A 27,194-nucleotide genomic window follows, 5' to 3' on the forward strand; every position below is an offset into this window, starting at 1 on the left:
TTCCTTGATGTCATCTTCCTTGTCACAGCATCGACATACCAGCCCACGTGGGAGGCTGGTGGCGTGGTGGCCTGGAGGGCACTGCTGCCTGTGAGAGCAATTAATCTCTTGCTGACCGCCTCTCCAAAAGGACTTCAGGAACGGATGAGGAACAACTTTAGGGGTGGTATAAATTTATCAGAAGGCAGCTGTTTGCTGCTGGGTGCTTTATTTGTGGGGGGAGAGATATGCAGTCCTGCAGCTGCCAAGCCACGCCACTTGCTCCTTGGAGAGGCTGTCCCCAAGGTGGCCCTGGAGCTGGCTGAGCTCTTGGGCTTGCGAGTGACAGGAGGAGAGCTCCAGGCAGCCAGCTTGCAAGCAGCCACACCGGCTCTGGGGAATGCTGCCTGGAGCAGCAGCGTGTGGGGATTTCTAAATTAGCTTTAGTAAAGCAGATTTATGATCTTTAGAGGGAAAATGCGGATTTTTCAATAGTCTGTGGACTGGCGAATAATTCTTGAAAATTTTACATAGAAACAAAAACTGTTTGCATTCTAGCCACAGTTGCCGATATTTCCCCAAGCTTTAGTTGCTTAGATAATTGTGGGAAAAGATGCGAAATCCTCCTGAATAGGGCCTTTTCTCCAAATGGGTCCAATTCAGTCAACCTTTCTGGGGCAGCTCCTGCAAAGCCGTCCCCAAGCAGCTAATTGCATGGCTCGCGTTACAGCAGCTGCAGAGTAACTGGGCTAGCCACATGGTGGAGCCAGTTTTGGGGAGAGGAAGCTCAAAACATCCCAAAAGGTGCTGCTGGCTTTAGGAGATGTTGCTGCTTGTGCTGTCCCAGACAGAAGTGAGCAGCAGGTCTTCACACGGAGAGCAGGCCCGGTTCTCAGCAGGGGAGGGATTTAGGTTGCTGCTTTGCAAAGGTAAATAGGGGGGCTTGGATGCCGGCGGGCATGGGACCCCAACTACAGACCCAACTGCTATAACAAAACCATAAGATTTGCAAACTTTTTTTCATTTTCTTGGTGCGTGAACACCGTGGCTAATTTCCACCTGGAAAATATTTCCACAGGACTTAAGACACAAGCCAAGGATGTGCTTGTGACGGTTTCTACAACCACCATCCTCTGTGACCATGAAGCATCCGTCCTGCAGCATCGCCTGTTCCCAGCAGGAAAGGATGGCTGCAGCAGCTCTTTTGGGGTAATTTCCACCTTCACTGGGGGAAAATCCTCCCAGGGCTGCTGGTTCTCAAGCAAGCAGTACGGAGCCGCCGTTTGGAGGCTGGGCCCGCAGGTGGCAGCACGGCACCTTCATAGCGTCGCAGAGTCGTAGAATGGCTCGGGTTGGAAGGGACCTTGAAGATCATCTCTTTCCAACCCCCTGCCATGGGCAGGGATGCCACCCACCACATCAGGTTGCCCAGAGCCTCATCCAGCCTGGCCTTGAACACCTCCAGTGCTGCAGGCACCGCGCTCCCTTCTGCAGGCCATAAATTGCCCATCTCTGTCTTTCCCCTCGAGGTAATCACATATTCACACCCCTTCCTCTCCTCCCCCCCCAGACACTTCATTTTAAGGCAGCAACATTGTTTTTGCTGGAGTCTCATTCCCGTTATCTTTTTTCATTTTTTTTTTTTATTTTTTTTAGTGAGAGGTCTAAAGGGCTGCGAGCCATGAGTGAGCACAATGAGTGTCCCTTAGGGAAAGGGAGTAGCGGGGATGTTGTTAGTTCCTATTGAGGGGCGATGCCAAAACTTCACAGGATCAGGCTTTATATGACCGGACATATTTAGCGTTTCAGCAGTACTGTAAATGAGGATGTGCCTTTTCCTGTGATTGTCAGCCTTCGATGGAACTCTTGGTATGCGGTGAATAATATTACAATACTGTACTTTCTTAAACATAGAGGACATAATAAAGTCCCACCCACAAAGGTCAGATGCATCTGACTCACTGTCGTTAAGAGTTAAGAGACTTCCATTTATTCTAACAATAACTTGTTTAAAATATGAAGTCAATTAATTTCTTGCCTTTGTGGAAGCTGTCATTTTACTATGGCAGGGACAATGCAGAGTTCTGGAGTCAAGCTAAAAACAGAGGACAGATACTATTGGATCAGATGGTCATTTAAGATAAATTAAAGCTACTTTGATGAAATCAGTGAAATATTATTTACATTTACTAATTGTATATTTACTAGCTGCCCCGTATATTTAGAAACAGATATGTCTTTAAAGTATGCTTGCTAAACCAATAATTTTAGAGATTATATGAAGTAATAACACCATTGAAATTCAGTATTGTTAGGTATTTTGCTTGCTCATTTTATCACAGTGAATCAGCTTAGACAAAAAGTTACAGTTCTCACTTTTATATCGCTCTTACTGTCTGGAGCTTTTGTAGAAGCACAGTACAGGTCCACTGTATTTATATCTGCATTGCATTGGAATATTTATGGGGTCTCATCAGGAGAAAAAGAGCTTGAACCATCATCACAAATAGCAATGTAATCATTATTAATGAAAGAGATTAGCAAAAAGTAATCTCTATTATTATTTTTTTGACTGATAATTCTATGCATTTGAAAGCCCTTTGTATGTAATTAAGTTTCCCAGTTTTACTGATATGGTCACTTAAACCCAGATCTTCATAGAATCATCAGGGTGGAAAAGACCTTCATGATCATCAAGCCTAACCACCAACCCGACCTACTGAGTCCCATCGCTAAACCATGTCCCTTAATGCCACGTGCACACATCTCTTGCATTTCAGTTTTGAAATCTAGGGCAAGCCCATGTTTGTTATTAAGTACCGAAATATCTTTTTGGAGTCAGACATTCATCTCCTGATAATACAAACTCATTAATCTGTACCTAACCCTGTTACAGTGAAAAGTCTGTTTGTCAATCTATAAAAGAAAAAGCAATGAAAAGCAAAACATCTTTCTCACTCTTTAAATAACAAAAGTGGGCAGAACGCTTACATCCAGCAGTGCAAAAGATATCAGTCAAGTCCAGATTGATTTATCACTGAACAGCCTGTGAGTAGATTTAAGAATCAGCTGGGACTGCGTGTGTGTATTATATGACTTTTCTTTCATGCTCGCGTGAGAGACCCGTATCAGCTCACATTACTCTGTGTGGTACTGATGAAAGTGCTGCATAACTGAAGCAAAAGATTTCAGCAGCATCTGGCAGTTAATAGTAAAGCTCAAAAAAGTAGGAAGAACAATGCCTGAAAGTGACTTCCCAAATTATTTTTCAGATCTCTGCCATTTTTTCTTCTCAAGCTGAAGGGGAGAGGGCAGGGTTCAATACAACATCAGAATGAGTCTAAATCTTGTTCATGATTGATTTTGCTGTCTTACTTACATAACCCACCTAATCCTGCCACTCAGCTCTGTAAATCACAGCCCACAGCCTTCTCCTAAGGCTTCAACCCCAAGGATCATGATGAAAAGAAAATCTCATTACTGATCAGCAGAGCAAGTGATAAAGAATGGAAAGTAAAGAGAATTATAACTTTGCCACCAAGATTGAATCAATTTTATCTTCATTTTTGTCCCATGTTTATTCTTACACACACAAAAACATAGTGCCAGAGGGAAGGGGAATGAAGCAGAATAGGGATACAGTGACCAGAGGAGCTGGAGGGCTGGGCACCATGCTTATTCCTGTATCCCCAGTTAAACCCACAAATAAATAGAGAGGATTTACAAAGAGATATTAAAGTCTCCAAAAGAGAGGTCTCATGGGCATATCCTGGCCAGTAATATCAACGTGAGGCACCTCTAAAAAATCTACTCTTATTTGTTAGACCTAAGTAGAAGCTGAGCTCTTCTGACAGTTTATCCCTAATTGGGAGGCTGAGCATCTGGGAAATCTGACCCTGCACACCCTCCCTTGGCATCTGGGAGGTGTGGTTTTGTCTTCAACTCTTTGTGTGGAAAGCAAGGGCAGTGCTGAAAATATTCACAGGGGGCAGGGACATGCCTTGATTCAGTCATCCCTGCACTGAAAATGGTTGGGGTTTTACGCCAGCAAATTCAGTCTTGCTTCTTCAGAGAGCTGCTTTCTGAAGGAAAATTTGCTCTGCACTGAGATTGCAAGGAGAGATGGTGACTGAGCGTGTGGGGAGGAAGAAGGAAGCCCAAGCAGAAGGCAGCCGGTTGTTCGCAGGAGCCTCTCGGGGTGTTCGGGGAAGCGGTGCTAACTACACGTCTGCTGTCCTCTGGCCACCTGCACCCAGAGAAGAGCTCCCCTGGGGGAAGGGCTGAGCCAGAGGCTCAAACCAGCCCCTGCAAACTTCAAGGGCGAAGGAGAGTCTCCTGGTTGTGGAGCACCATCCTGCCTATGCTGTCCGTCACTGTAGAACTTGATCCAGCCGCTGGCAGAGCAGGGGCCTGGGACTGTTGTTCCAGCTGGATGGAGGCAATGCCATTAGAGCACGCATGACCCCGTCTCTCTTCGACCAGCTCTGATTAGGAACCTAGTGGTTTGCAGCAGTAGCAGAACAAATGCAATCAGGAAGGCCACGTGAAATCAATTTCTGTTTAATTATTCATTGCCTATCTCTGTGCTGTACTGAGGAAATCGTTCAAAACCCTGTAATACCCAGCTACTTTCAGCTGCCTTCCTGAAGGTAAGCATGTGACTCTGCTTTCAATTGCTACTGTAAATATACAATTATTTATAAACTACCTCACAGGGACCATATGGTCCTCTTTTGAATAAAAATGCACAGACAGAACCGAAAAAATCTGTGAAAGAGAGGCATAGTAAATTGATACGTAGCGTACCATCTGCTTCCATGTGCGAACGATGTTATAACAAACTGCAGGAGGCACAGCTAAGGCAACTGGAGAGAGCCAACTCCTTTACGGTGTTTGCAGATCTTCTGACGGTCTTCTGCCTAGTATCAGTTTTGTGTTGTCATTTGCTGTGGCACTACACCAAGAAAGCCATATTGGCTAACTTCTGCATGCTTAGGACTGACACCCATCTGTGGCTTCCCCTGATTAGCTGATGAGCACCCCAGAGTACCCCATTCCGATGGCTTTGATTTTTATGAGGTTTATAAAACACACTGGGTATTACCAATCAACCAGGCTAAAGTTTAAAATACTTCTGTCAATGTTTATCCTGTAAAATATCAAGAAAACTGATGTAGGACTTCTCATTTGTTGAAATATTTTCCATACAGAACTGAAACTTATTACGGATTTGCTCAGATGCTATTAGAATCTCATTTGTGTTAGATCTCACCTGTGCCAAAGGACTCATGAAGGTTGAACATCTCTGTTTTATATTATCACTGTTTTAATATCAGGATGCCAGCGGTGCACGTGTCAAATGGAAGCATTTGAGCAAAGGCTCCACCGTAGCTGTTGTTCTTGATGCCATGCAGGTTGTGGTGTGCAGCCTTGCATGAGTCGCTGGTGATAAAAGTAGGGGGCACCTCAGCAGAAGCAAAAGGGCAGCACGGGTGGCTATGGATGTGAACACATTGCCCCTGTGCTTTGTTTGGTATTACAGGAGCCAGACTGTTGGCTGTCCCTCAAAAGCATGAAGGAAATGGCTGAAAACTGATGGCTTTATTATGGCATGAAAAGAGTGATGTGGATGACAAGCGGGACTGCCCACCCTAGCACCAGCACTGTGCACCTGGCCGTGGTTTGGTGAGCTGGCCTGGCACATGCTGCGCGTTGCTTCTGCTCTCACATGGGTCAAGAGCTGGGCTGGGGGCTGAGGAGCCAGCCCTGCCCGTCCCGTCTGCTGTGAGATGTGGCCCCTGCACGTGGCCGTGGCCGGAGCCTCAGGTCTGCACTGCCCCAGCGGGAATCCAGCTGTGGTCACACCAGCCTGGGGCAGGGAGAAGTGCATAAATTATTTTGTAAAAGCTCAGAAAAGAATAATTTTCAATAAAAAGGCAGAGGGAATGATCATTTTAAGAATAAACACAATGCACATTACCTGAGTTATTACAGTATTATTCATAATAAAATTACTATTATCACTAATATTATTAAAATGCATTCAAATTGTTCAGGGTTTGACACTGAAATTCCAACCACAGGGCAGACGTTGAGTCAGACAGAAAATGACAGAAGTGTCAAAAAGGGAGATATAAATAAACTGAATTATCTTACACTCTTCCTCTGCCCTCCTCTGGGCGCCCAAATGCAGAGCAGCAGCTTCCCTTGCCTGGCCAGCTCTGAGGAAGTGCTGGGTCTCCCATCTGCGCTTTCTTCCTCTGCAGCTTCTTTTGTGCCTCCCTGCAGAATACACTTGAGCAGAGACTTCACCATCTCTGCTGCCTGTGCACTGGAGGCACTTTGAGATTCTGTGCTGAGAAATAACAGTATGAAATGCTGAGATAAAAGGGTAACACATTACTGAAAATGAAAGCGTGACTCATCAAGGGACTTATATTTTAATGCAAAGCTTTCTGACCCTCTGTCAGTCTGGCCTTCCTTCAGCCAGTATTAAGGCTATGTGTGCAAGGACCATTTTCCTCTTCTAGGTTTCCCAAGTGCTCACAGCTCACTGGAGCATCTTTTTACAGGGTCTACCAAACTCCTTTGGCTCTAAAGCAGCCGAGATGGAAGACAGTCCTTCTAAAAGCACCATCTGCTGACTTTAAACAGAAAAAGCAGGAGGCACCCACTGTCTTGCAGACTTGTTAAGGCCATAACAAGTAACAGGAGCAGGGCTGCTAAATGACAAGCACATATGAGAGTTGTAGTATGACTATTTTTTTTTCATCTGTCAAAGCAAAACAATATCTATCTTATCCCAGACCTAACACCATGAAAAATGCTGAGAGTAGTGCTGAGGATTGTACTAACCTCTAGTTTCCTTCCTGGTAAGGTGGTTTTGTTCCACAGGTCTGCAGGAACTTGTACGCTGCAGTTTCTGCATGTTCAGATTCAAAATGACAGTGCAGGAAGAAATATTTAGGGTGACCTAGTTTAACCAGCATTAAGAGCAGATGCATTTTCTGCAGCATGCAGTGTTGCTGCAAAGCCTACTGGGATAGTGCTAAAATGCTGGTGTCCGTGCTGATTTGCCTCTCCATTGGATAAGTAATTTGTGTCAGGGATTAGCCTGCATGTGTAGGCCACAAGAAGAAAGTCATACAGCTTGATGATATTCTTCTACACCTGATAGAATGTCTCGAGTTGGAAGGGAACTACAAGGATCATCAAGTCCAACTCCTGGGTCCCCAATGGACCACCCCAAAATCAGACCATGTATCTGAGAGCATTGTCCAAATGCTTCTTGGACTCCAGCAGGCTCAGTGCTGTGACCACTGCCATGGGGAGCCTGTCCCAGTGCCCGACCACCCTCTGGGTGCAGAGCCTTTCCCTAACCCCCAGCCTGACCCTCCCCTGTCCCAGCTCCATGCCGTTCCCTCGGGTCCTGTCGCTGTCCCCAGAGAGCAGAGCTCAGCGCCTGCCCCTCCGCTCCCCTCGTGAGGGAGCTGCAGGCCGCCATGAGGCCTCCCCTCAGCCTGCTCTGCTCTGGGCTCAGCAAACCAAGGGGCCTCAGCCACTCCTTGTACATCCTCCCATCCAGACCCTTCACCATCTCTGTAGCCCTCCTTTGGACACTCTCTGATAGTTTTATCTACTTCTTCTACTGTGGTGCCCAAAACTGCACACAGTGCTTGAGGTGAGGCTGTACGAGGGCAAAGCAGAGGTGTGACAGTCCCTTCCCTTGACCAGCTAGCAATGCCGTGCTTGATGCACTCCAGGATACGGTTGGCCCTCCTGGCTGCCGGGGCACACTGTTGGCTCATGTTCAGCTTGCTGTTGACCAAAACCCCCAGACCCCTTTCTGCAATACTGATATCTCGTCCCCCGGTCTGTACATATAGCAGGGTTACCCGTTCCCCGGTGCAGAATCCAGCACTTGGTGAGGCAGTGGTGAGGACACGTGAGAGCTCTTGCAGCTTTGAGCCACAGGACATCCCAAAGTTAGTACTTCCCCAGCAAGGTAGCAGAGGTATTATGGACTGTGTGTTGGGACAGTGCTTCCTTTGGCGCACCTCTACAAAACAGCAGGGTTAGAAGCACTGCAGGTTCTTCTTGTGGGTAAGTGCCCTTGCCATGTCTGTCCCCTTGTGAAAAGCACAGCTCTCGGAGCTGGCTTCAATGAATCCTGCTTTTTGTGGATGTTGTTTTCATTGCTCAGCTGTGCTAACCACACTGTTTTCTCAGAGGTAGGTGGGAAGGTAAACAGCATGTAGCAAGATTATTTTTCTGGTTATTAGTTTTGACCTATTTTGTTTACTGGCATCTGGGCTGTTTGTAAATATCCAAATCAAAAAATGTCCATTTTTAGATGACAGTCCTGAGCCTAAGTGGTGTTCAGGTGCCCTCAAAGGAAGTATAGGTTATTTCTGCAATAAATAGGTCTAATGGTCTCTTGTGTTTGACAGAGGGTTGTAATGTAAATATGGACGTGTTCTTACTTGAATGAACTAATTTATAATTGATCTCCCTTTTTAGTAAAATTTTCCTCAGAGAAGTCAAAGTGTCGCTGACTTGTTTGCCTGGTGAGCTGCAGTGCCACCCCACTTGCTTGGTACTTTAGCTGCCTGCCTGGGAGTTGCAGGCTTGATGGGGTGCACTTTCTTCTTGGCAGGGTTTGTGCTCTGCTCCATCACAAAGAGGAACAGAGAAGAGCTGAGCTTGCCCCAGTGTACTCTGGAGCAGGCAGAGATGTGCAGGAGCACCGGGCGGCAGGAGGTAATTAGCTGGCAGGAAGGTGTCTGAGCACACTTACCGCACACCAGAGACTTCTCTGCATCTTGGTGGGCCCTAGCAGCCCTGTACAAAAGATTTCTGATCCTCGGCCCAGAGCAGAGGCGAGGATATTATCCCCTCTCTGGATTGCATTGGTCCTGAACGTTATGGTCAGTGATCAGCAGGAAACAAACAACCCAAGTGAAGATGAAACATCTGCTTTTGTAGTGAGCCTAAGCCTGTGTTGAAGCCACCAACACGCCTAAGCCTCGGTTATTCAAGTTTTTTCACCAACCAAGTTTGATTTTTTGCCCCTAACCAGAACTCTTTAAGAAATCAAAAAATTTCTGCATCTTTTAGCATCCCCATTCCTGGGTTCTGTTTCATTACCTGTGTGTTCTGGTTAAAATAATCTGCCTGTGTAAAGCAACGAGGTTGACCCTGTTTGTTCTGCCCGGAAAGATGCCAATTAGTGCTCCACTCGAGTCAAAATTTAACAAAGGCTTGAATGTTCCTGTGCCTGTTGCTCAACAAGATTGTTTATCAATTTACACGGAGGCCACACTGCCTTTTCAAAGTGCTGCTGGAAGGCTGCCAGCTGTAGTAAAAGAGACTGCTTTCATTGTTTAAATGCCACTGAATGCAAGAATGGCAGACTGATGCTTGTTTTCCTTTTATTTTATGATGATCTAATTGCCAGAGATATATAATTCCTTGTTATGGCAGGGAAGTTGTTTCCCCGGCATCTGGTACTTCTCTGATTATTTACAAACGGTATCTGAAAATTAATAGGAGACCAAGCTTTCATGTAAAAATACTAGTGGGAGCTGTTGTCTGCACAAAGCCTGAGGAGACTTCAGAGTGTGCAAGAACCGCTTTTGTCAGAGAACATATAATTTATTTTTTTTTTTTACATCCAAGGAAATTACAGGCTTTAGTTAGGGTTTCAAGAAATGTGTTCTACAAATGTTGTAGCATCTGTATGCTGCTGTTTTTACTGCAGTCGTTGTACAGGTCATTAATCTGATCTCACGTCGTAAAAATTTCTCCACCCTCTTTATGACTTTCTTTGTTATCATAACACTTTCCAATACCTTGGCACCTAGCTCTGCTGTGCTCCATTATAATTACCCGGGGCAGAACAACACTTTTTTATACTTGACATGTTCGGCTCCTTCGGCAAAGCCGCTGAGCACCATGTTCGCCACATTTCTGTGGCGGGCTGAGCATCCAGGAGCATGGCTGGAGCTCCGCAGAGCTGGTCCCGGAGGCTGGGGAGACATTTGGCCAACAGACCCTCCGTGCTCCGGGCCATGTGTGAAAACTTGGCAGCACGAGGCTCCTGCCTTGTCCTCTTCCCACCTCTTCCTTGTGGATGGAAAGGGGTTGGGTGACAGCCACAATGCTGTGGTGGTGATAGTGGTGGATGTGGGAGCAGACCACAGAGGGAGCAAATTCTCTGTGTGCGCTGCAGTGCAGCAGGGACAAGCACCCTCCACGTGAGCCTTCGGAGAGCCCACCTGCGTGGACACGTCCTCATCAGATGCTCACCAGCTCCTCTGCAGCCCCCAAAGCACAGGGTGGGTTGCTGATGGCCGCGTGAGCAGCAGTGAGCAGAGGTGAGAGCAGTTTCCATAGAAACACAGGGAGAAGGATGAGGCAGCACATCGGAGGCGAACGCAGTCTGATGGAGCATTTTGGAGAAAAATGTCCAGCTCTGCTGACAAGAGGCTGGTCTTGCTAGGTTGTACCGCATCCTGCATGGGCACACACGTGTCGAAGACTGTGGTGAGACCCCAGAACTAACACTGTACCTGTGGTGTGGAACAGGTCTGGTTATTGCAGGTCTCAGGAGCAGAGCTGGAAGGGTGTGTGTCTGCATGGAGCCCCTGACCATGCTCTTCTGGCTGTCTTCAGCTGGAGAGCAGAGGGGAAACTGTATCTGATGCTCCTGCGACTAGTACGTAGCTTTCATCTCTGCAATTGCTGCCAAACACCTCTGCAAAAAGCTTGTTGCCATACAATGCTGTGTGGCTAAAGAGAAGCTGCAAAGGGAAGGGTTGAGCAACTCAAGCTGTCACAGAAACATCTAGGTCAGAGAAGACCTTCAAGGTCATCAGTCCATCAAACCTGACCTACTGAGTCCCATCACTAAACCATGTCCCTTAGTGCCGTGTCCACACACCTCCTAAATACTTCCAGGGATGTGGACTCCACCACTTCCCTGGGCATCCCATTCCAATGCTTGACTACCCTCTTTGTGAAGAAATTCTTTTTGATATCCAATCTAAACCTGCCCAGGCACAACTTGAGGCTGTCCTGGGTGAGGCAAGGTGGCAGCAGCTCCGCCTGAGCTGCAGGGCCAGTCTGCAATAGGTGGTAATGGGACAGGGCAGGCCTGTGGCTACAGCCTGAGCAATCCCTTGGCTGCTTTATGCCTAACGTTCACCATGGTGGTATCTGAGCACCTTCAGGTGGCCTCAAAGTGTGGTTAAATTCATCACGTGTGTTCTTTCACACTGTTTTGTTCTGCCTGTGGCAGATTGGGTGGTCAGAAACATGGTGTGCTTGTGCGTGTGTTACACCTGTGTGTGCCCAGTCAGCAAGATGGGAGGTCACTGACTTACTGGTTGAGGCAAAGTGACGAATGACTTGCATCACATCACCCCTGGGGACATCCAGCGGTAACCCCAAATCTTTCCCTGGCTGTTAGGATTGGTCTACATCTTTCCACCAGCCAAGGCAACCTGCCTTAGCAATTTGCTCCAGCTTTTTCAAAGCTTACACAAAGTGAGCCCTGCTGGAAAATCAACAGGTTTTGAGAAGAGTTGCTTTTAGGATATTACCTGAGGGCAGGAACCCAGAGGTGTGCAGGAAGAGCTCACAGGAGCCTGTCATGAGCACGGTCAGTGCCTGGTGCTTTCACAGAGTACAGCCTGAAGTAATGCTCTCCACCAAAAAACAGCCAAACATCACCAGCTTTTCACAGCTGGCAGCAGAGCTTGCCAGCAATGAGGCAAGTGCACTGCCAAAGGGCCACGACAGGCAGGGGAGGGGGGCTGGAGCTGCGGCCACCTCTGAGAAGAGGACATGAGGCTTCTGAGGAGGGGACGTGGCTCTTGGCCCCGGGTATCTTCTGTCTCTGTTCCTCTGGGGCAGGAGGGCCTTTGGGGCCGGGCCTGTGTCTGCACCCCATGGACGTGGAGGTGGGTGGCAGCCGGGCAGGCAGTGCCATCACCGCTGCGGGGCGGCTTGGCTCTGCAGGTGGGCTCACTGACAGGCTGGCTTACGCCCAGGGACACGCACCCCAACCATCACAGTTTACTTTCCTAGCCCTATTGTCTAAACTTCAGGCGAACTACACCTTTTTCCAAGAATCCCAATAACCTCATGTTTTCAAAGCAGTAAGCCATGGCAAGGCTGAGGCACGCTAAGCCAATAGCACTCCCCCTTGCCAAATCCGTGGCATTTAGCAGTATAATGCACAGAGACTTCATTTTCTGTAATAGTCAGTTGAAAGAGAAATGCATGGCACATAATATTTGCAAAAGACAGACGCCAGGCTGCCCGAGAACTTGTGTCTAACAGCACCGGTAACAGGCAGCGGGGCCTACTTCAGCCAGGGCCTGTGAGCACAGCCAAACACAAAGCAAGTGGTGCTGCTGCCCTGTGGGGCCCAACAACTACAGTGAAGCCCATGTTCGGTCTGCCGTGGGTTTGTGAGTAGGTAAGGGAAGCATCTCTGCTGCCTCCACACTTTGTAAAGCCGGTGTGAGCACTTAGTTCCAGCTCTGGGCGCAGTGGGGAATGAGACATCTTAACAGGGGCCTGAATTTGAGCTTCAGCCTGAAGACTAGCTGCAATTTCACATAACTGAAGTCAAATTAAGATCTCATTTCTACCAAATGTGGGAGGGGTCTCTTCCCTTAGACAAGGCTGCATCCCTTGCCCAAGGAAAAGGTAATTTCCCTTTTTTCACCCTCAAGTAGGGAGAAGTCAGATGAACTCAGAGATCTGGCCAGCCACGGGGACGCAGGAAGACCAAGCCAAGCCAAAGGTAGAAGTCTGCGGCTGGAAAGGCGGCTGGTGTTCTTCCTTTGGCTCTGTGGTTTTAGGTGAATTTGAGGTGAAGCTGTCAAATTGCGCTGCAGAAGGTGACAGATGCCTGTGCTCATCTCCACAAGGAAGGAAGAAAAGAAATTCAACTTCTCTTCTTTCTTCCTCCACTCCGCAACCCACGCTCCTGTGGTTTAAGGTATGGCTCTGAGGTGATTATGGGTAGAGAACTGGGAGCAAATGGTATGTCCAAAGGGGTCAGCCTACTGGACCAGGTGAGTGCACCTCTGCTCCCAGCATAGCTTCAAGACATTTCCCTCGGCAAGCCTCTGCCTGGTCCCCAAACCCTCCCACTGCGTGTCCTGCAGAGGGGCCCGGCACCACAGGCTGTTCCCTCCCTTGCTTCAGCCAAGCCAGCTGTCTTGCGGCTAGGACTCCAGCCGAGGGCTCTTCTTTTAAGTGGTCACTACAACACGAGAACTATTAAAATAAGCAGTCAAAGGCAAAAAGTTAACATTTTCCAGACCCGCTAAGGCTTTGACAGAGGCACTTCAGCAGATCCAGCCTGGAATGTATAAGACATCACTGTCCTCAGATATCCTCCTCATCCATCTGCTGCAAGTTTCTGCCTCAGTAGCAGAGAAGGTACAGCAGGGGTTTATCTAGTTCAGGCACTAGTTTAGCATCTGAGCTGAAACCCAACTACAGCAGCCCTTAAAGCTAAACGGTCTGACTTTACACCAAAACAGCCTGGCAAGCGCTCAGACAGCCTTCAGGGAGTGGTCAGAAGCAAGCGCTGGACTTGACAAATTCTGTCATCTTCAACAACCCTGATCTGTGGTGACTGTATGCCTGGCTTCAAGTCTCTCTAAAGCTGTATTAGAAATGTTCTGTTGATGCTCCACAGCCTTGTATTGATGTTTTGCTCTATATATTGCACTGAATCTAATACAGCTGGCTTTGCAGAGCTGCTTGCCCTGAGGTCAGTGAAAGCACTTGCATAAGAGTTGGGAACACACCCTGTTTAAGGGATTAAAATGATATATATTCATCGCTTTGAAAGAATGAGTACAGCCCAAGGCATTAGTTTAGATCACAATTTTAATGTTTAAAAACTATAGAGGTAACAGAGATTATAGAACTTAATACATTTTTTTTCTTTATTTACACACAGAAACTGAAAAACTGCATCTTTTATTCGAATATGAACAGCACAAAGTATGGTGATGGTAGCAGGAGCAAAATATTACCATTCACTCACTTGAACAATCTATTAGAGATGAGCTCATATCAAGTGTACATCATTCAAACAGTATTGTTTATACTGGATCTGGGTAAGCCTTAACATACCTTGGGATGCTAAAAACAGCTTTCTATAAACAAGTTAAAGTTCAAGTCTTGTGGAAAAATACCTTTACAGATTATATTTTGTTGGCTGTAACACTGAAAACAAAACGTACACTTGTATTAATTTGAAAAGCTCCATAGAAGTGACTGCATATAAATTTTTCCTCAAATTTGTGCTCATGGTTAAAGCAAATGTTATTTCAAGTTTCATTTTCATCCAAGACCATAAATTAAACACAAAAAACATACGATTATTTTTAGATGCATTTCTCAACCTCCATTTTTAATCAGTCCTGAAAAAAAGCACTTCTGCGCTTTACCAGTGAGAAACTCTACGCAAAACTGTCGACAGCACTCGCCTGCAGCGCCGAGGCTGCACTCCCACAGAGGCACCCTCGGGGCTTACACATCTGTCCCCTTCCATCGAACCCACCCTGGACACGCAGCCATCCCGTGACCAAAATGCTGGCGTCTGCCTGATCATAGAAGGGATGTACAAGCTGTCCCTGGTGGGGGGGGATGCTCTCCCAGCACAGGAGATGCTAGTGTTGTGGGCACACAATAGCTGCATGCCTGGGTCTGTCTTGGAGGAGCAGCCACAGGGCTCTGCAGCAGGGGAGCTGCAGGGAGCGGGCTACAAACAGAACAAATCGCTCTGGTTGTCACCTACCCCTGACACGTGATACTTTGTTTTTTCTGATCTACATTTCTGCTGGCTGAAAAAGAAGTACAGAAGTCCTGGTCTGACTTCTATCTGTACTAGTTACCTTCTGCAGAACGATATACAGGCCTGAAACCTAACGTGGCATAATGCTGGGGCAGGCTGCTGGCTGCACCTTGCTCCGCTTTCTGCGCAAGTCCATTTCAGCATGTTGCTGCCACCTGGCCTCGTCTGAGGAACGGGTAACTGGGTACCAAATGGGCACTTTATGCAGGGAGATATCCTACCCAGTAGTAAGACTGGATAACTTGCCATGGAGAAAACAGGGAGACCTGTGCTGGAATTATTCCTAGCAATTTCATTGGGTCTTTCTCTTTCTTTCTCTCTTTCTTTCTTTTTCTTTCTTTCTTTCTCTCTTTCTCTCTCTCTCTCTCTCTCTCTCTTTCTTTCTTTCTTTCTTGTTGTTACATTAGCAATGTAATTATAATTTCAAGTTTGGGATTCAAATTCTGAACTCTTGGGAGAAAGGAAAGGATATACATTTTGCTAAGTCTGAAGCTAAAGTATTTGTATATCTATTAAAATTATTCTTAATATGCAGAGCCTATCTCAACACTTCTATATAATAGGGCATAAACAACTGCAAAAATATACAGCATCCTATTTATTTACAATATATATATATACATAAAAATGAAATTTCCTACAATACAACACAACTGCATAGATTTGTCTTCAGAAACATAGGCATGTGTACAGTTTGTGAATTCTAGACCTTTCCAGCCCTGTACTTTTTATTAATTATCTTTTTTTTTCACAGTTTGTTACAGAAATCCTTACATTAGATACAAATAAAACATTCTTTGTGTAAGTTATAGGAAATAAGGATTTTCCTGATGCCAAGTGCTCTGGGGAACTGTTTAAGCGAGCGCCCTGGCACCAAGCGATAAAGCCATCTTGTGGAACCGCTGATGGACCTGACTACATTCGGCTGTGCCTCCCTCATAAAGGCACCAGGGTGGGACGGTAGGACTGGAGGTGGGACAACACCACATGGAAAGTTTTGTTTTGACCAAGATGCTCTTTAGCCTTAATGTAAGGCTCAAGCAAAGAAACGTGTAAATTTAACGATGAACTAGAGATACCATTAATTGTTATTGTTAATACTCAATATCGGAGAGAGCTGTGGCGCTTGTGCATTGTAAGGCAGATGTACAGACAAAACCCATCTATCACCCAACCTGCATTTGCAGATATGACCTGTTCCAAGGGGAGCACAAGCTATGGATCTCTATGAGGCTCAGGACAGCAGCCCTCAGGAAGGGGTGGGTGTCCCTGCCCTCACAGGATGGGACCGGCCTTTCCCCCGCAGCCCCACACAGGGGATGGGCACTGCTTGGGTCCGTGTCAGCCCTACGAAAGGTCTGTGCTGGCGCACAGATTTGGCATTAGCCCTCTGACCAGGAGCAAGCATCACCCAGAGAGATCACAGCTCCCAACACACTGCTCCCAGATAACAATCCACTGTGCTTTACTTACTAGGCATGCTTGCTGCTGGCCAGAGAAGGGCAGCTGTATTCTGCAACCGTAAGGGTGGTTTAAGCTCAAGACTATTTTCTTTGCAATGTGCTGTGGACTAGGATAGGCAGCAAGGCTGTCTTTTCAGTGTAAGATTAGCTCCTGCAATCTTACCGGGAGCCCCTGCTTCTATTTAGTCTTTCCTTGTCCTTCACCACTTGATTGTTGCTATTACGCAAAAAAGAAGTTTAAATTACTTTGTTGCAGTTATTAGGAGCAATTTTTCATCTAGTCTATGAAATTTGCAGTGCTCACGATAGTGATAAACTCTCTATGAAAAGAAAGCATGCTACCACCTACTAAGTAGATACGGTACTCTGGATCCTATTAATTTAACAACAGAGAAACTCCTACAGCATTTCACTGTGCTCTTAAAATCCTAGCTAAAATGTGGGACTCGTACATTGTTGGCTACAAGTTCACTATTCCAAATGAACTGAATAACAGCAGTACATTTTACAGATAACCTCATACAAATATTGTCATCCATCACTGATGTTGACAGTTACAGCAGGGTCTATTGCATTCTGTTAAGAATGTATAAACCTGATGAGAAAACAAAAAGCACGTTATTTCACGTTCATTACCACAGACATCAATAAACACATGATTCCTTTCCATAAATATCTATAAATATGATGCCAGTAAATCAGCCTAAGCAAAATTCCCTCTTTTTTTTTTTTCTTTTTTTTAATTTTTTTTTTCACAGACCCAGAAACAAAGCCTATTTAAAGACACAATATTTCAGGTATCTGTCTTTCAGTATCTAAGATATGCTTTGATGGTCCAGTACCTTGGGTAATTTCATTCTGTGCACACACCCAGCTCATCCTTCTCCCTATTTATCCAGTAAAACTCCAGTACACATATAAACTGGGAAAAAGAAGAAGGCAGAAGAGCAAAGGGGAGGGAGAAGGATTGTGATGGAGGAGAATAGGGAAGATGCAAAGAGCAATCAGCCACCCAACAGCCCTTCAAGTCCAGGGTAGCTGGGTGTCAAAAGTCAATGGTCAGTATTTGAAACACGAGACTACATAATATGGACAGGGGGCAGACGTCATAGTTGTGACCTTTCTGGGACCCCATGCAGCAGATCAGACCTCTAGCTCCTACCTGGGTATTTGAAAATCACTCCCAGGATCTCCTCTTTTACAACCCCCCAGTGCACAGAGAGTCACCGCTCAAAAATCAGTAGTAGGAGGATAAAGGGGGAAGGAAAGCAGAAGAGCCCTGGAGTGTTTTGAGGATAACACTGTACAGTATTCTCAGGTCTCAGCTAGGTTTTCTGGGATGAGATCCAGAGAGATTATAAGGTGCCTTGAATCCTGACATGTGATCCCAGCAAGCTGATCATAGACTGGTTTGGGTTAGAAGGGACCTTAAAGACTACTTAATTCCAACCCCTTCCACCAGACCGGGATGCTCAAAGCCCCATCCAGCCCGGCCTTGAACACTTCCAGAGAGGGGGCATCCACAGCTTCTCTGGGCAACCTGTTCCAGTGCCGTACCACTCTCACCATGAACAACTTCTTCCTTACACCCATTCTAAATCTACCCTTTTCCAGTTTAAAAGCGTTGCCCCTTGCCCTGCCTCTACAGGCCTTGGTAAGAAGTCTTTCTGATTCAGAGAGCAGCTAGATGCCAGGCTCCTGCTTTAGCTACCAGGGAGAGCTGGGTGCCTGTGAAAGGGAACCCCCAAACGACATCCTGAGCTGGGAAAATACCTAGAATGAGCTGGAGGAGACAGCAAGCACAGGTTCTTCTCTCTACAGTTTCACTAACACCTGGACTTGTAGCCTACAGTATGGACTTCTGTGAATGAGGGCCCACCTAAGGCAGTAGTGGTCACATAAAGGGGAGGTGCAGAGAGAACTGGTGAGCTGTGCTGTCACAGGCACGGGCATTTGAGGCCGCTTGCTGAAAAGCACAAGCAGCTGACCCTCAGCCTGCCTGATCCCATCTAGCTCAGCTGTTCGTGTTTTAAGCCCTAGGCTGCATGGGAGGAAGGATATCATGCTGGAGACCTTGCTGGAAGCCTATACTGCTGGGAATAAAAGTCTGGCAGGTCAGGACAGGCTGAAGGAGCCCCACAACGTAGTCTGGCAGGTCTTTGCTAGAAGGGAGGGGACTTTCTGCTGCCAGGCTGCTCAGAGGACCTCTCTGCATGTCAGTTCCTAAATTCCAGGTAAGGCCCCAAACTAACCTCTCTGTATGTCACCCTTAGAAACCAACTCCTAAAGTCCTGAGAAGTGCTCTGCAGTCTCAACTCTCAGCAGCTTCAAGCCATGTAGGATAAGGCAGTAGCAACTGAGGCAATTCAATAGCTCACAGAAATCCCAAGATCCTGAATTCTCCACCCCCGGCCTTAAAAAGAACAAGCTGCAATGACAGATTACCCACAGGCGGTGCTGCTAATGACAGGCTCCCTCCACAGCTACAATGGGAGTCAGCAATGAACCAGCCACAGGGAACAAGAGGGTCACTGCATACTGACAGGTACATCTCAAACACGCAGAGGGCATTACGCAGCCCTTGCATGTGATCTAGGGCTCCCCTTAGCCATAGTTTTTTTCAGAGGGAGCCTGGTTCATCTCAAGAGCAAAACTGAAGACACTTTTCAGCTCACATTTATGCTGCTGGCAGTACACTAATAGATGTCTGCTGAGAATGGTCAACAATCACCTGCTTAGCATTTGAATCTCTACAAGTAGTTCTCTACACCAGCTATAAGGCATTAGGCAAATGCTTATTCTGTGGACAACAGATGCAAGTTACAATGTTTCTGCTAGTAGTAATTTAATGTATTTTCTGGAATTGCTATGGAGAATTGATGTGAAATGTAAATAAAACATTTCAAATATATAAAGTGTTTATGTTTGTTGAAATAAATGTTACAGATTTCAATTTCCATTAGATATCCAGTAGTTGAGTAGGGTGAGTCAGATCCTGCTCCCGCTGCTGTCAGAAACCCTGCTGACTTCAGTGGGAGGAGGATGAGACACAAGAGAGGAGCCGGCCTCTACAAGGCCAACCTTAGGTGTGTACAGATGAATCTAAGAATGCAAAAGGCATGAGGTATGATTAAACTTGTAGGTTTTGATGAAACTGGGGCTTGCCATTTCTGAGAAGAACAGGGCATTAGCAGACAGATTAATGCTGAAGAAAATGCAGATTTCCTACGGATATCTCTGAGCGTCTGCTTCTGGTCAGGTTCAAGTACTCACTGCTGGCTGTCAAGTCTACTGGTGGCCAGGTTCAAACTGAAATGTAGCAGGGGAATGGTGGCTGGTGGTGATTGTCCCTCTCCTGCTCCCTGCACCCCTTTGCAAAAACACACACACACACACACAGAGGTCTGCTCCCCAAAGCAACAGAAGAGCCGAGACTAGGGCTGGCTCCTCCACCACAACGTTACAGAGAGAAGCACCAGATTTAGGACCTAGGTTTACACAATGCTCATTTACACTCATGGTGCTTTTTCTGTCCGTACCAAGAATGCTACACTTGGTGAGGCAAATGGTGCACAAAACAGCAACAGAACAAACAAACAAACAAACCGAATGCGTACAATTCAAGAGCAGAGTTTTGGTTAAAAGGCAAAGGGAAAGGGTGTGAACTGATGACATTTGGGACAATCACTCCAGCTGGGATTGATAACAACAAATGCTGCTGCTTTAAAGGAGCAGAGCTTATGGTTCAAGGGCTAAGAATAATAACAGAACAATGCAGTTCATGGGTGGAAGCGGAAAAACAAACTAATTGTGATGAGTTCCTATGAGCAACGCTCTATATAGTCTCTCAACAATTAACACAGACTTAACGCTGATCTGGTAACTCAGTATCATGGGACAGAGTGATATGCCTGTTGGAAAAATGGGTCTGTTTTCTGCAAGAAAATACACCCATAACAGTATTTTCAGTACTGGAAAATCATTATTTGGATTTGATTTGAGTAAACTCACAAAAGGTGGAATAGATAACAGAACGGATGGTTGCGATTTTGGTGTGTAGCAAACAGGGATGTCTCCTTTTCAGAAAGTCAGCTTCAGTGGCCTTCGGCACTGCCTCCTGACTGTACCCAGTCATAGATTACCAAAGGGATGCTCACTAGGGAAAACATTATCCCCAGTGCCAAGAAAAGAGAAGCCTGGAAGAAAAAGGAGAGAAAATTAATGAACTAAAAGAAAAGACAATTAATTCAAGTGTGTTAACTTTCCTTCTTAAGGAGATTTACAAGGTGATGTATCAAAGCTATGGGCTAAAATGAGATAGCACTTCTGGGGAAGACAAGACTCATAGATAACTAACAGATTAGTGTCATTAAAAATTACTGGCTGAAACCAAAACCACTTTATTTTTTCCCCATTTCAATTCGTTTCTTAAATGCTGATCATCCCTAAAAAGGAATAAATGAGTCCATCTTTAGGACCTATCAGCTCTGCTCTTCTCAAAGCCTGAAGACAGAGTGTGCTGTGTGCCTTCTGAACTGGCACGCTGAAACGCGGAAAGCTCGCTGGGCTGAAAGGGCTGCCAAGGGCAGCTGCAGGGGCACCCATGCCCTGGCCAAAGCCACGGCTGCTTGCAGAGCTGCTGCTCCCCTGGAAGGAAGTGTCCCCAGCTCTAAAGAGAAGGGTCGGGGAGCACAGGGGGCCCTTGCCCCAGGAGACACACAGGGCAAGTGAAAAAGGGAAAGCGAGGCTGCCAGCTGATGGAAGCAAGATGGAAAAGTCAGGAGAAGCAGCTCATGCAAATGTTGAGATTAGGTAGGTTTTCTGTCTAGCCCATTTTAAGAAATGATAAGACAAACACATTGACCGGAAAAGAACACATACCCAAATCCTCTGAGTCAGTTTTGCTCCATCCTGATGTGTAATTTTTAAATACAATGATGAAGGAAGAATGAAAATCAGCATATTGGCAGAAGTGACACCTGCAAAATTCAAATGAATGAGTTTTGTTAGTTGCCAACACCATAATTATTATGCTGCTGATTAGCAGCAGTTTTGTATTAGCAGTACAAAGCCAGGACACTGTACCTACGACTCCAAAAATATCCTTCATGGTTGGGATAAAAATGACTAACAGGTTGATGATAACCAAAAGGACAAAAGTAACCACAACATGACGGCATAAGTCAAATTTTGTTTTTCTCGCCAGCTCAAATAATGATGAACGTACCTGTAGGAAGAGACAGAGTTTGATGTCAGGAATGGTCTATCAGCCAGTTCAAAGCTCCCTGTAATTATTTCAACTGGTTCTTCATGTGACAATAGGCTCTACACGGATCTGACAGAAATTGTGGGGACTCTGACAAAATACCCTTTGAAACAATCCTTGCAATTAATTTGATATTCCACAACTGTGTGTTTACATACATCCATAGTAGGCTATTCCTCTCTTTCTAGCATGCCTTTTGGGGTCCTTCTGCACCTAAAAATGAACTTCACTTCTGAGTCTGCTCCAGTGAAATCATGTGAAGGAAGAGAAGGCCCTTGTGGGTTCAATTTAAAACTGATTTAAGACCAAAAGTGAATCATTTATTTCCTGCAGGGAGAAGTTCTCCAGAAATTACTGGGAATCTGGTGTGGCAAAAGACTGATCCAAACTCAATTTCTTGTTTTGTAGCTGCAGCATTACTGACTTGGAAATGACCAAGCTGTGTTTTTAAAAAATCCAGCGTATACAGACATTACCTGCTTCCAAACCACGTGGAGACTTTTACTTACAGTGAAAAACAGCACTGGCACTGTGAGTATAACCGCAACAATCACAGCCAAGCGCACTGTCAGGATGAGGATGTCATCTTTGCTCTGGTACTTGTGAAGCAGATCTGACTGCACATTGTCTATGGAAAAGACAATAAGGTAAGTGTTCCGGCAAGCAGGCAATTCATTCACAAAAAATCATTGCTTAACAACAGCCTTCTTGAACAACAAGTGATTTATCTGTAAACAAAAGAGTATGGAATTCACAGATTCACAGATTTCTCTAGGTTGGAAGAGACCTCAAGATCATCGAGTCCAACCTCCGACCTAACACTAAGTACTCCACTAAACCATATCCCTAAGCTCTACATCTAAACGTCTTTTAAAGACCTCCAGGGATGGTGACTCCACCACCTCCCTGGGCAGCCCGTTCCAATGCTTAATAACCCTTTCGGTAAAGAAGTACTTCCTAACATCCAACCTAAAACTCCCCTGTCGCAACTTTAGCCCATTCCCCCTCGTCCTGTCACTAGGCACGTGGGAGAATAGACCAACCCCCACCTCTCTACAGCCTCCTTTCAGGTAACTGTAGAGAGCGATGAGGTCGCCCCTGAGCCTCCTCTTCTCCAGGCTGAACAAGCCCAGCTCCCTCAGCCGCTCCTCGTAAGACTTGTTCTCCAGACCCCTCACCAGCTTGGTCGCCCTTCTCTGGACTCGCTCGAGCACGTCCATGTCCTTTCTGTAGCGAGGGGCCCAAAACTGAACACAGTACTCGAGGTGCGGCCTCACCAGAGCCGAGTACAGGGGCACAATCACTTCCCTCGACCTGCTGGCCACACTGCTTCTTATACAGGCCAGGATGCCGTTGGCCTTCTTGGCCACCTGAGCACACTGCTGGCTCATATTCAGCCGACTATCCACCAATACTCCCAGGTCCTTCTCGGCCAGGCAGCTTTCCAGCCACTCATCTCCCAGCCTGTAGCTCTGCTTGGGGTTGTTGCAGCCCAGGTGCAGGACCCGGCACTTGGCCTTGTTGAACTTCATGCAGTTGACCTCAGCCCATCGCTCCAGCCTATCCAGATCCTCCTGCAGAGCCTTCCTGCCCTCGAGCAGATCGACACACGCACTTAGCTTGGTGTCATCTGCAAACTTACTGAGGGTGCACTGGACGCCCTCATCCAGATCATCGATAAAGATATTAAAGAGGACCGGCCCCAGTACCGAGCCCTGGGGGACTCCACTAGTGACCGGCCTCCAACCAGATTTGACTCCATTCACCACAACTCTCTGGGCCCGGCCATCCAGCCAGTTTCTAACCCAGCGAAGCGTACGCCAGTCCAAGCCACGAGCAGCCAGTTTCTTGAGGAGAATGTTGTGGGGAACGGTGTCAAAAGCCTTACTGAGGTCAAGGTAGACCACGTCCACAGCCTTTCCCTCATCCACCAAGCGCGTCACTTGGTCATAGAAGGAGATCAGGTTCGTCAAGCAGGACCTGCCTTTCATAAACCCATGCTGACTGGGCCTGATCGCCTGCTTGCCCTGCAAGTGCCGCGTGATGACCCTCAAGATAATCTGCTCCATGAGCTTCCCCGGCACTGAGGTCAAACTGACAGGCCTATAGTTCCCCGGGTCTGCCCTCCGGCCCTTCTTATAGATGGGCGTCACATTGGCTAGCCGCCAGTCAACCGGGACCTCCCCCGATAGCCAGGACTGCCGATAAATGATGGAAAGCGGCTCGGCCAGCTCCTCCGCCAGTTCTCGCAGTACCCTCGGGTGGATCCCATCAGGCCCCATCGACTTGCGCACATCCAAGCTCCGTAGCAGGTCGCCAACCATTTCCTCATGGATAGCGAAGGCCACATCCTGCTCCCCATCCCCTTCCACCAGCTCAGGGCACTGGGTGTCCGGAGAACAACCGGTATTGCCGCTAAAGACTGAGGCAAAGGCGGCATTAAGCACCTCAGCCTTTTCCTCATCCTTAGTAACTAGGTTTCCCCTCGCATCCAGTAAAGGATGGAGATTCTCCCTAGTCCTCCGTTTCGCGTTGATGTATTTGTAAAAGGATTTTTTGTTGTCTTTAACGGCAGTAGCCAGATTGAGCTCCAGATGAGCTTTGGCCTTTCTAATTTTCTCCCTGCACAGCCTCGCTACATCCTTGTAGTCCTCCTCAGTGGCCCGCCCTTTTTTCCAAAGATTATAAACCCTCTTTTTTCTGCTAAGCTCCAGCCGCAACTCTCTGTTGAGCCAGGCCGGTCTTCTTCCACGCCGGCTCATCTTTGGGCACGTGGGGACGGACCGCTCCTGTGCCATCACGATTTCCTTCTTGAGGAGCGCCCAGCCTTCCTTGAAACATTCTTGAGTTAAAACAGCACTTTGAACCAAATCCTAATGATCCCATTATTCCAGATTAATCCTTTGGAGGCCTGATTTAGGAATGCATCCTAATTCAAGACAGCACATGCCTAAGTCTAAGGTAATTTTCACTGTAGGAAAGACAACAGTGAGACACGCACAAAAGCTTGCTTACATACATATATATATATAAATAAATAGGTAAAGTGAAATAAGCTACTTCTAATCAGTTCTGTGGGCTTGTTTTAAAGTTTCAAATGATATAAAAATAAACACATGCACCGCAACGGCTGAGTTTAGTATAAATTACAAGGTTGAGCTAAATTGGTCTAAACAGCAAATAAACTCCCAGCACAAAGCAGTGCCTCTGTTCTCAAACAAGAACAAAGCCCGGCTGAGGTCAGCTCTCAGCGGGACATTTTGACATTTGCACTCAAACCCCCGGGCAGCTCCTCTCTCCTCGGAGGGCTGCCCTTCTGTTTTTTTCTTCTCTTGAACCTGCCGCCCCTCCTCGGCAGTGCCCGCGGCTCGGCCCCACGCCGGCCCTGCGCTCCCGGCATGGCCGAGAGAGATCGCCGGGGGTGCCTAGCAGGGAGGCACTGGCGATGCTTTAATAAGCCCTCCTGCAAAAATGCTTCCTTTGCACTCTGATTAAATAGTGGTAACGGATGGGAAAAGCAAGTTGCCGGGGGACCTACGTGCTTGCTTTGTGCCTTTTGAATATCTAGGAACAGCAACCCAGGGAGGCGGCTGTGAAATGCGCCACAGAAACACGCTCGCTACCCTCTGTTTTAGAACAGCTCGAGTTTTCTTTCTGTCTGCTAATCTTAGAAAGCTGACAGAAAAACATAATAGCTCTTAAACCGAAGTCCTTAAGAGGAACTCGGTGGGCACGTGTAGATCAAAACTGTGGTAAAACCTCCTCTTCCTGAGAGCGAAACGCCTACGCTCCCCCCAGGGCGTCCTTCTGGGGCGAGACCATCTCTCAGCGCCTGAATTCCCACCAGGAGAAAGAAAACACTCTCCCACCTCCCTGCAGGTTAGGAGTGGGGTTTTCAAGCCGGGCACATGCACAGCTTCTGCGACACAGAGCTTACTCTGCTCCTGCGAGCACAGACTGCAACTTCTGTACCGCTCACGGACTGCAGCCAGGTAGGAAGTGAAAGGCAAGGCTTACAGTTGAAGGTCTGTTTTCCTTTCAGCTAGATACACCACAGAGCCCAACCACAGTGACCTTTTAGGGGAAGAAAAACACCTCTTTTCTGTAATTCTGCAATGTAAATATAGTCATAACTGCAACACTTTCGAGAACACAGCAAACAGACAAGCACTATTGGCGTAAAAAAGAAATGGCCAAAATTAAAACCCTGGTCTTGCCCAGGCAGGGAAGAGGTTAGAAAACCAAGTGCACATATAAAAGGCAAAATCTTGTCAGTCCCAAGGGTAAGGAGGATTGGAGCGGAGAGGTTTCGCATTCCCTCGGATCCTTTTTGTGCTGCCTCTCATGGCACCGATCCTGCGATCGTCAGTGCTTGCATGAGCCCCAGAGGAGCTGCACAGAGGCACGCGGTGTCCATGTGCAGGGATGCCTGCTCCGGGAGGAAAATTCCTCTGCTGCTCCCTCCCAAGGGGGCCAGGAGGATGCAGCCTGTATCTCCTCCACGGGCTCCGTGGGGCGTGGGAGGTTCCCGGAGAGGATCCTACGGGTATCTGCCTCCTCACATCCCTGGGGCAACCGCACCAGAGCTTCCTCCCTGCCAAAGCGAAGGGGTTCATGCTGATTCACTCCCACTGCCCCCCCACGGGGCTACTGATCTAATGCATGCCTGTGAAAATGTTCTAGCTAGCAGCAGTCGGATGAGCACAGCTGCTGCTGCAGTCACTTGCAGCAGATACCCCCTCACCTCCATCAGTTTTATGGGGAAAATTAGAACTGATGACTTCAAATTACTTCAGAGCATGCAGGCTCAAGGCCTTAGGAGCAGAACGAGAGCCTGAGAAAACAAATAACAAGACAGGTACACCTTTGAGAAAAAAAAAAAAAAGCCAATTTTCATATTTACTATTTTCTTTCCCTTGCAATAGGTGGCTTACAATGAATGGTGTCACAAATGGGGAGATTGTAACAAAAAGGTCACTTGGAATACACAGTGGAGAAGACTGAACACCTTTCGGTGACCCTGAGGTAAAAGGTGAATGTCAATTTTGGCATCTGTCTCATAACCCTTTAGTGGTCTATGAGAAAACACACTACATATCAACATTTCCATTATACAGGGAAATGGGAGTAGCTTCCTGGGCCGCATTCATATTTTATCCTATTTACTTAAAAATTTTACATACTCCCTTAGGACAGCAATACAACATAATTTGTTTGTTTCTTTAAGTGAATCAATATTCATGAAAAGAGACAGTGCTAGTCCCAGACACTGAAATAACCATCCTTCAGCTGCAGAGCTGGGACATGCCTCTGAGCTTCCCCACCTCTGCTGCCAATTTATTTAACCAACACCTGAAGGAGTGAACCCTAGGGACACAGGAAAAACATGTGGTCCTTTGTCTCTCAATGATGAAAGTACCAGCAGGAAAGCGAAAAAGCTGTGAAGGATCATTTGATACCCATTTCCTAGGACCTGCTCTCAAACCTGTCACATTTTATACAGATGTGCACAACCAGTCACACATCACTTATTACCAAGGCACACAAAATTCAGGTAGGGACTCTGGAATGAAAATCTTGGTAGGGCCCAGCTAATCCC

General features: G+C 46.8%; 1 protein-coding gene and 1 long non-coding RNA gene across 3 annotated transcripts in view; one reads left to right on the forward strand and one right to left on the reverse strand.

Moving 5' to 3' along the window:
- The first annotated feature begins 372 nt into the window (after positions 1-372).
- On the forward strand, positions 373-26,935 carry LOC136790094 (uncharacterized). Its single transcript, XR_010829353.1, has 3 exons — positions 373-4,628; positions 22,004-22,242; positions 26,521-26,935. It is a non-coding gene; the product is annotated as an uncharacterized lncRNA (long non-coding RNA).
- Positions 13,876-27,194, reverse strand: part of SLC38A1 (solute carrier family 38 member 1) — a 42,168-nt gene continuing 28,849 nt past the window's right edge. Inside the window, exons 13-17 of one of the 2 annotated variants that reach the window (XR_010829351.1) lie at positions 22,105-22,223; positions 21,415-21,556; positions 21,211-21,308; positions 20,341-20,525; positions 13,876-16,924 (exon numbers count right to left, since the gene is read on the reverse strand). Coding sequence is in view for 1 of the 2 variants with exons in the window: in XM_066992238.1 (XP_066848339.1) it covers positions 20,424-20,525; positions 21,211-21,308; positions 21,415-21,556; positions 22,105-22,223 (461 nt within the window). In the remaining variant the exon portion in view is untranslated. Of the gene's footprint in view, positions 20,526-21,210; positions 21,309-21,414; positions 21,557-22,104; positions 22,224-27,194 lie in introns of both variants that reach the window. The other variant, XM_066992238.1, reaches the window with a different exon arrangement.

The sequence above is a fragment of the Anser cygnoides genome, chromosome 1, assembly GCF_040182565.1.
Source record: "Anser cygnoides isolate HZ-2024a breed goose chromosome 1, Taihu_goose_T2T_genome, whole genome shotgun sequence".
Lineage (NCBI taxonomy): Eukaryota > Metazoa > Chordata > Aves > Anseriformes > Anatidae > Anser > Anser cygnoides.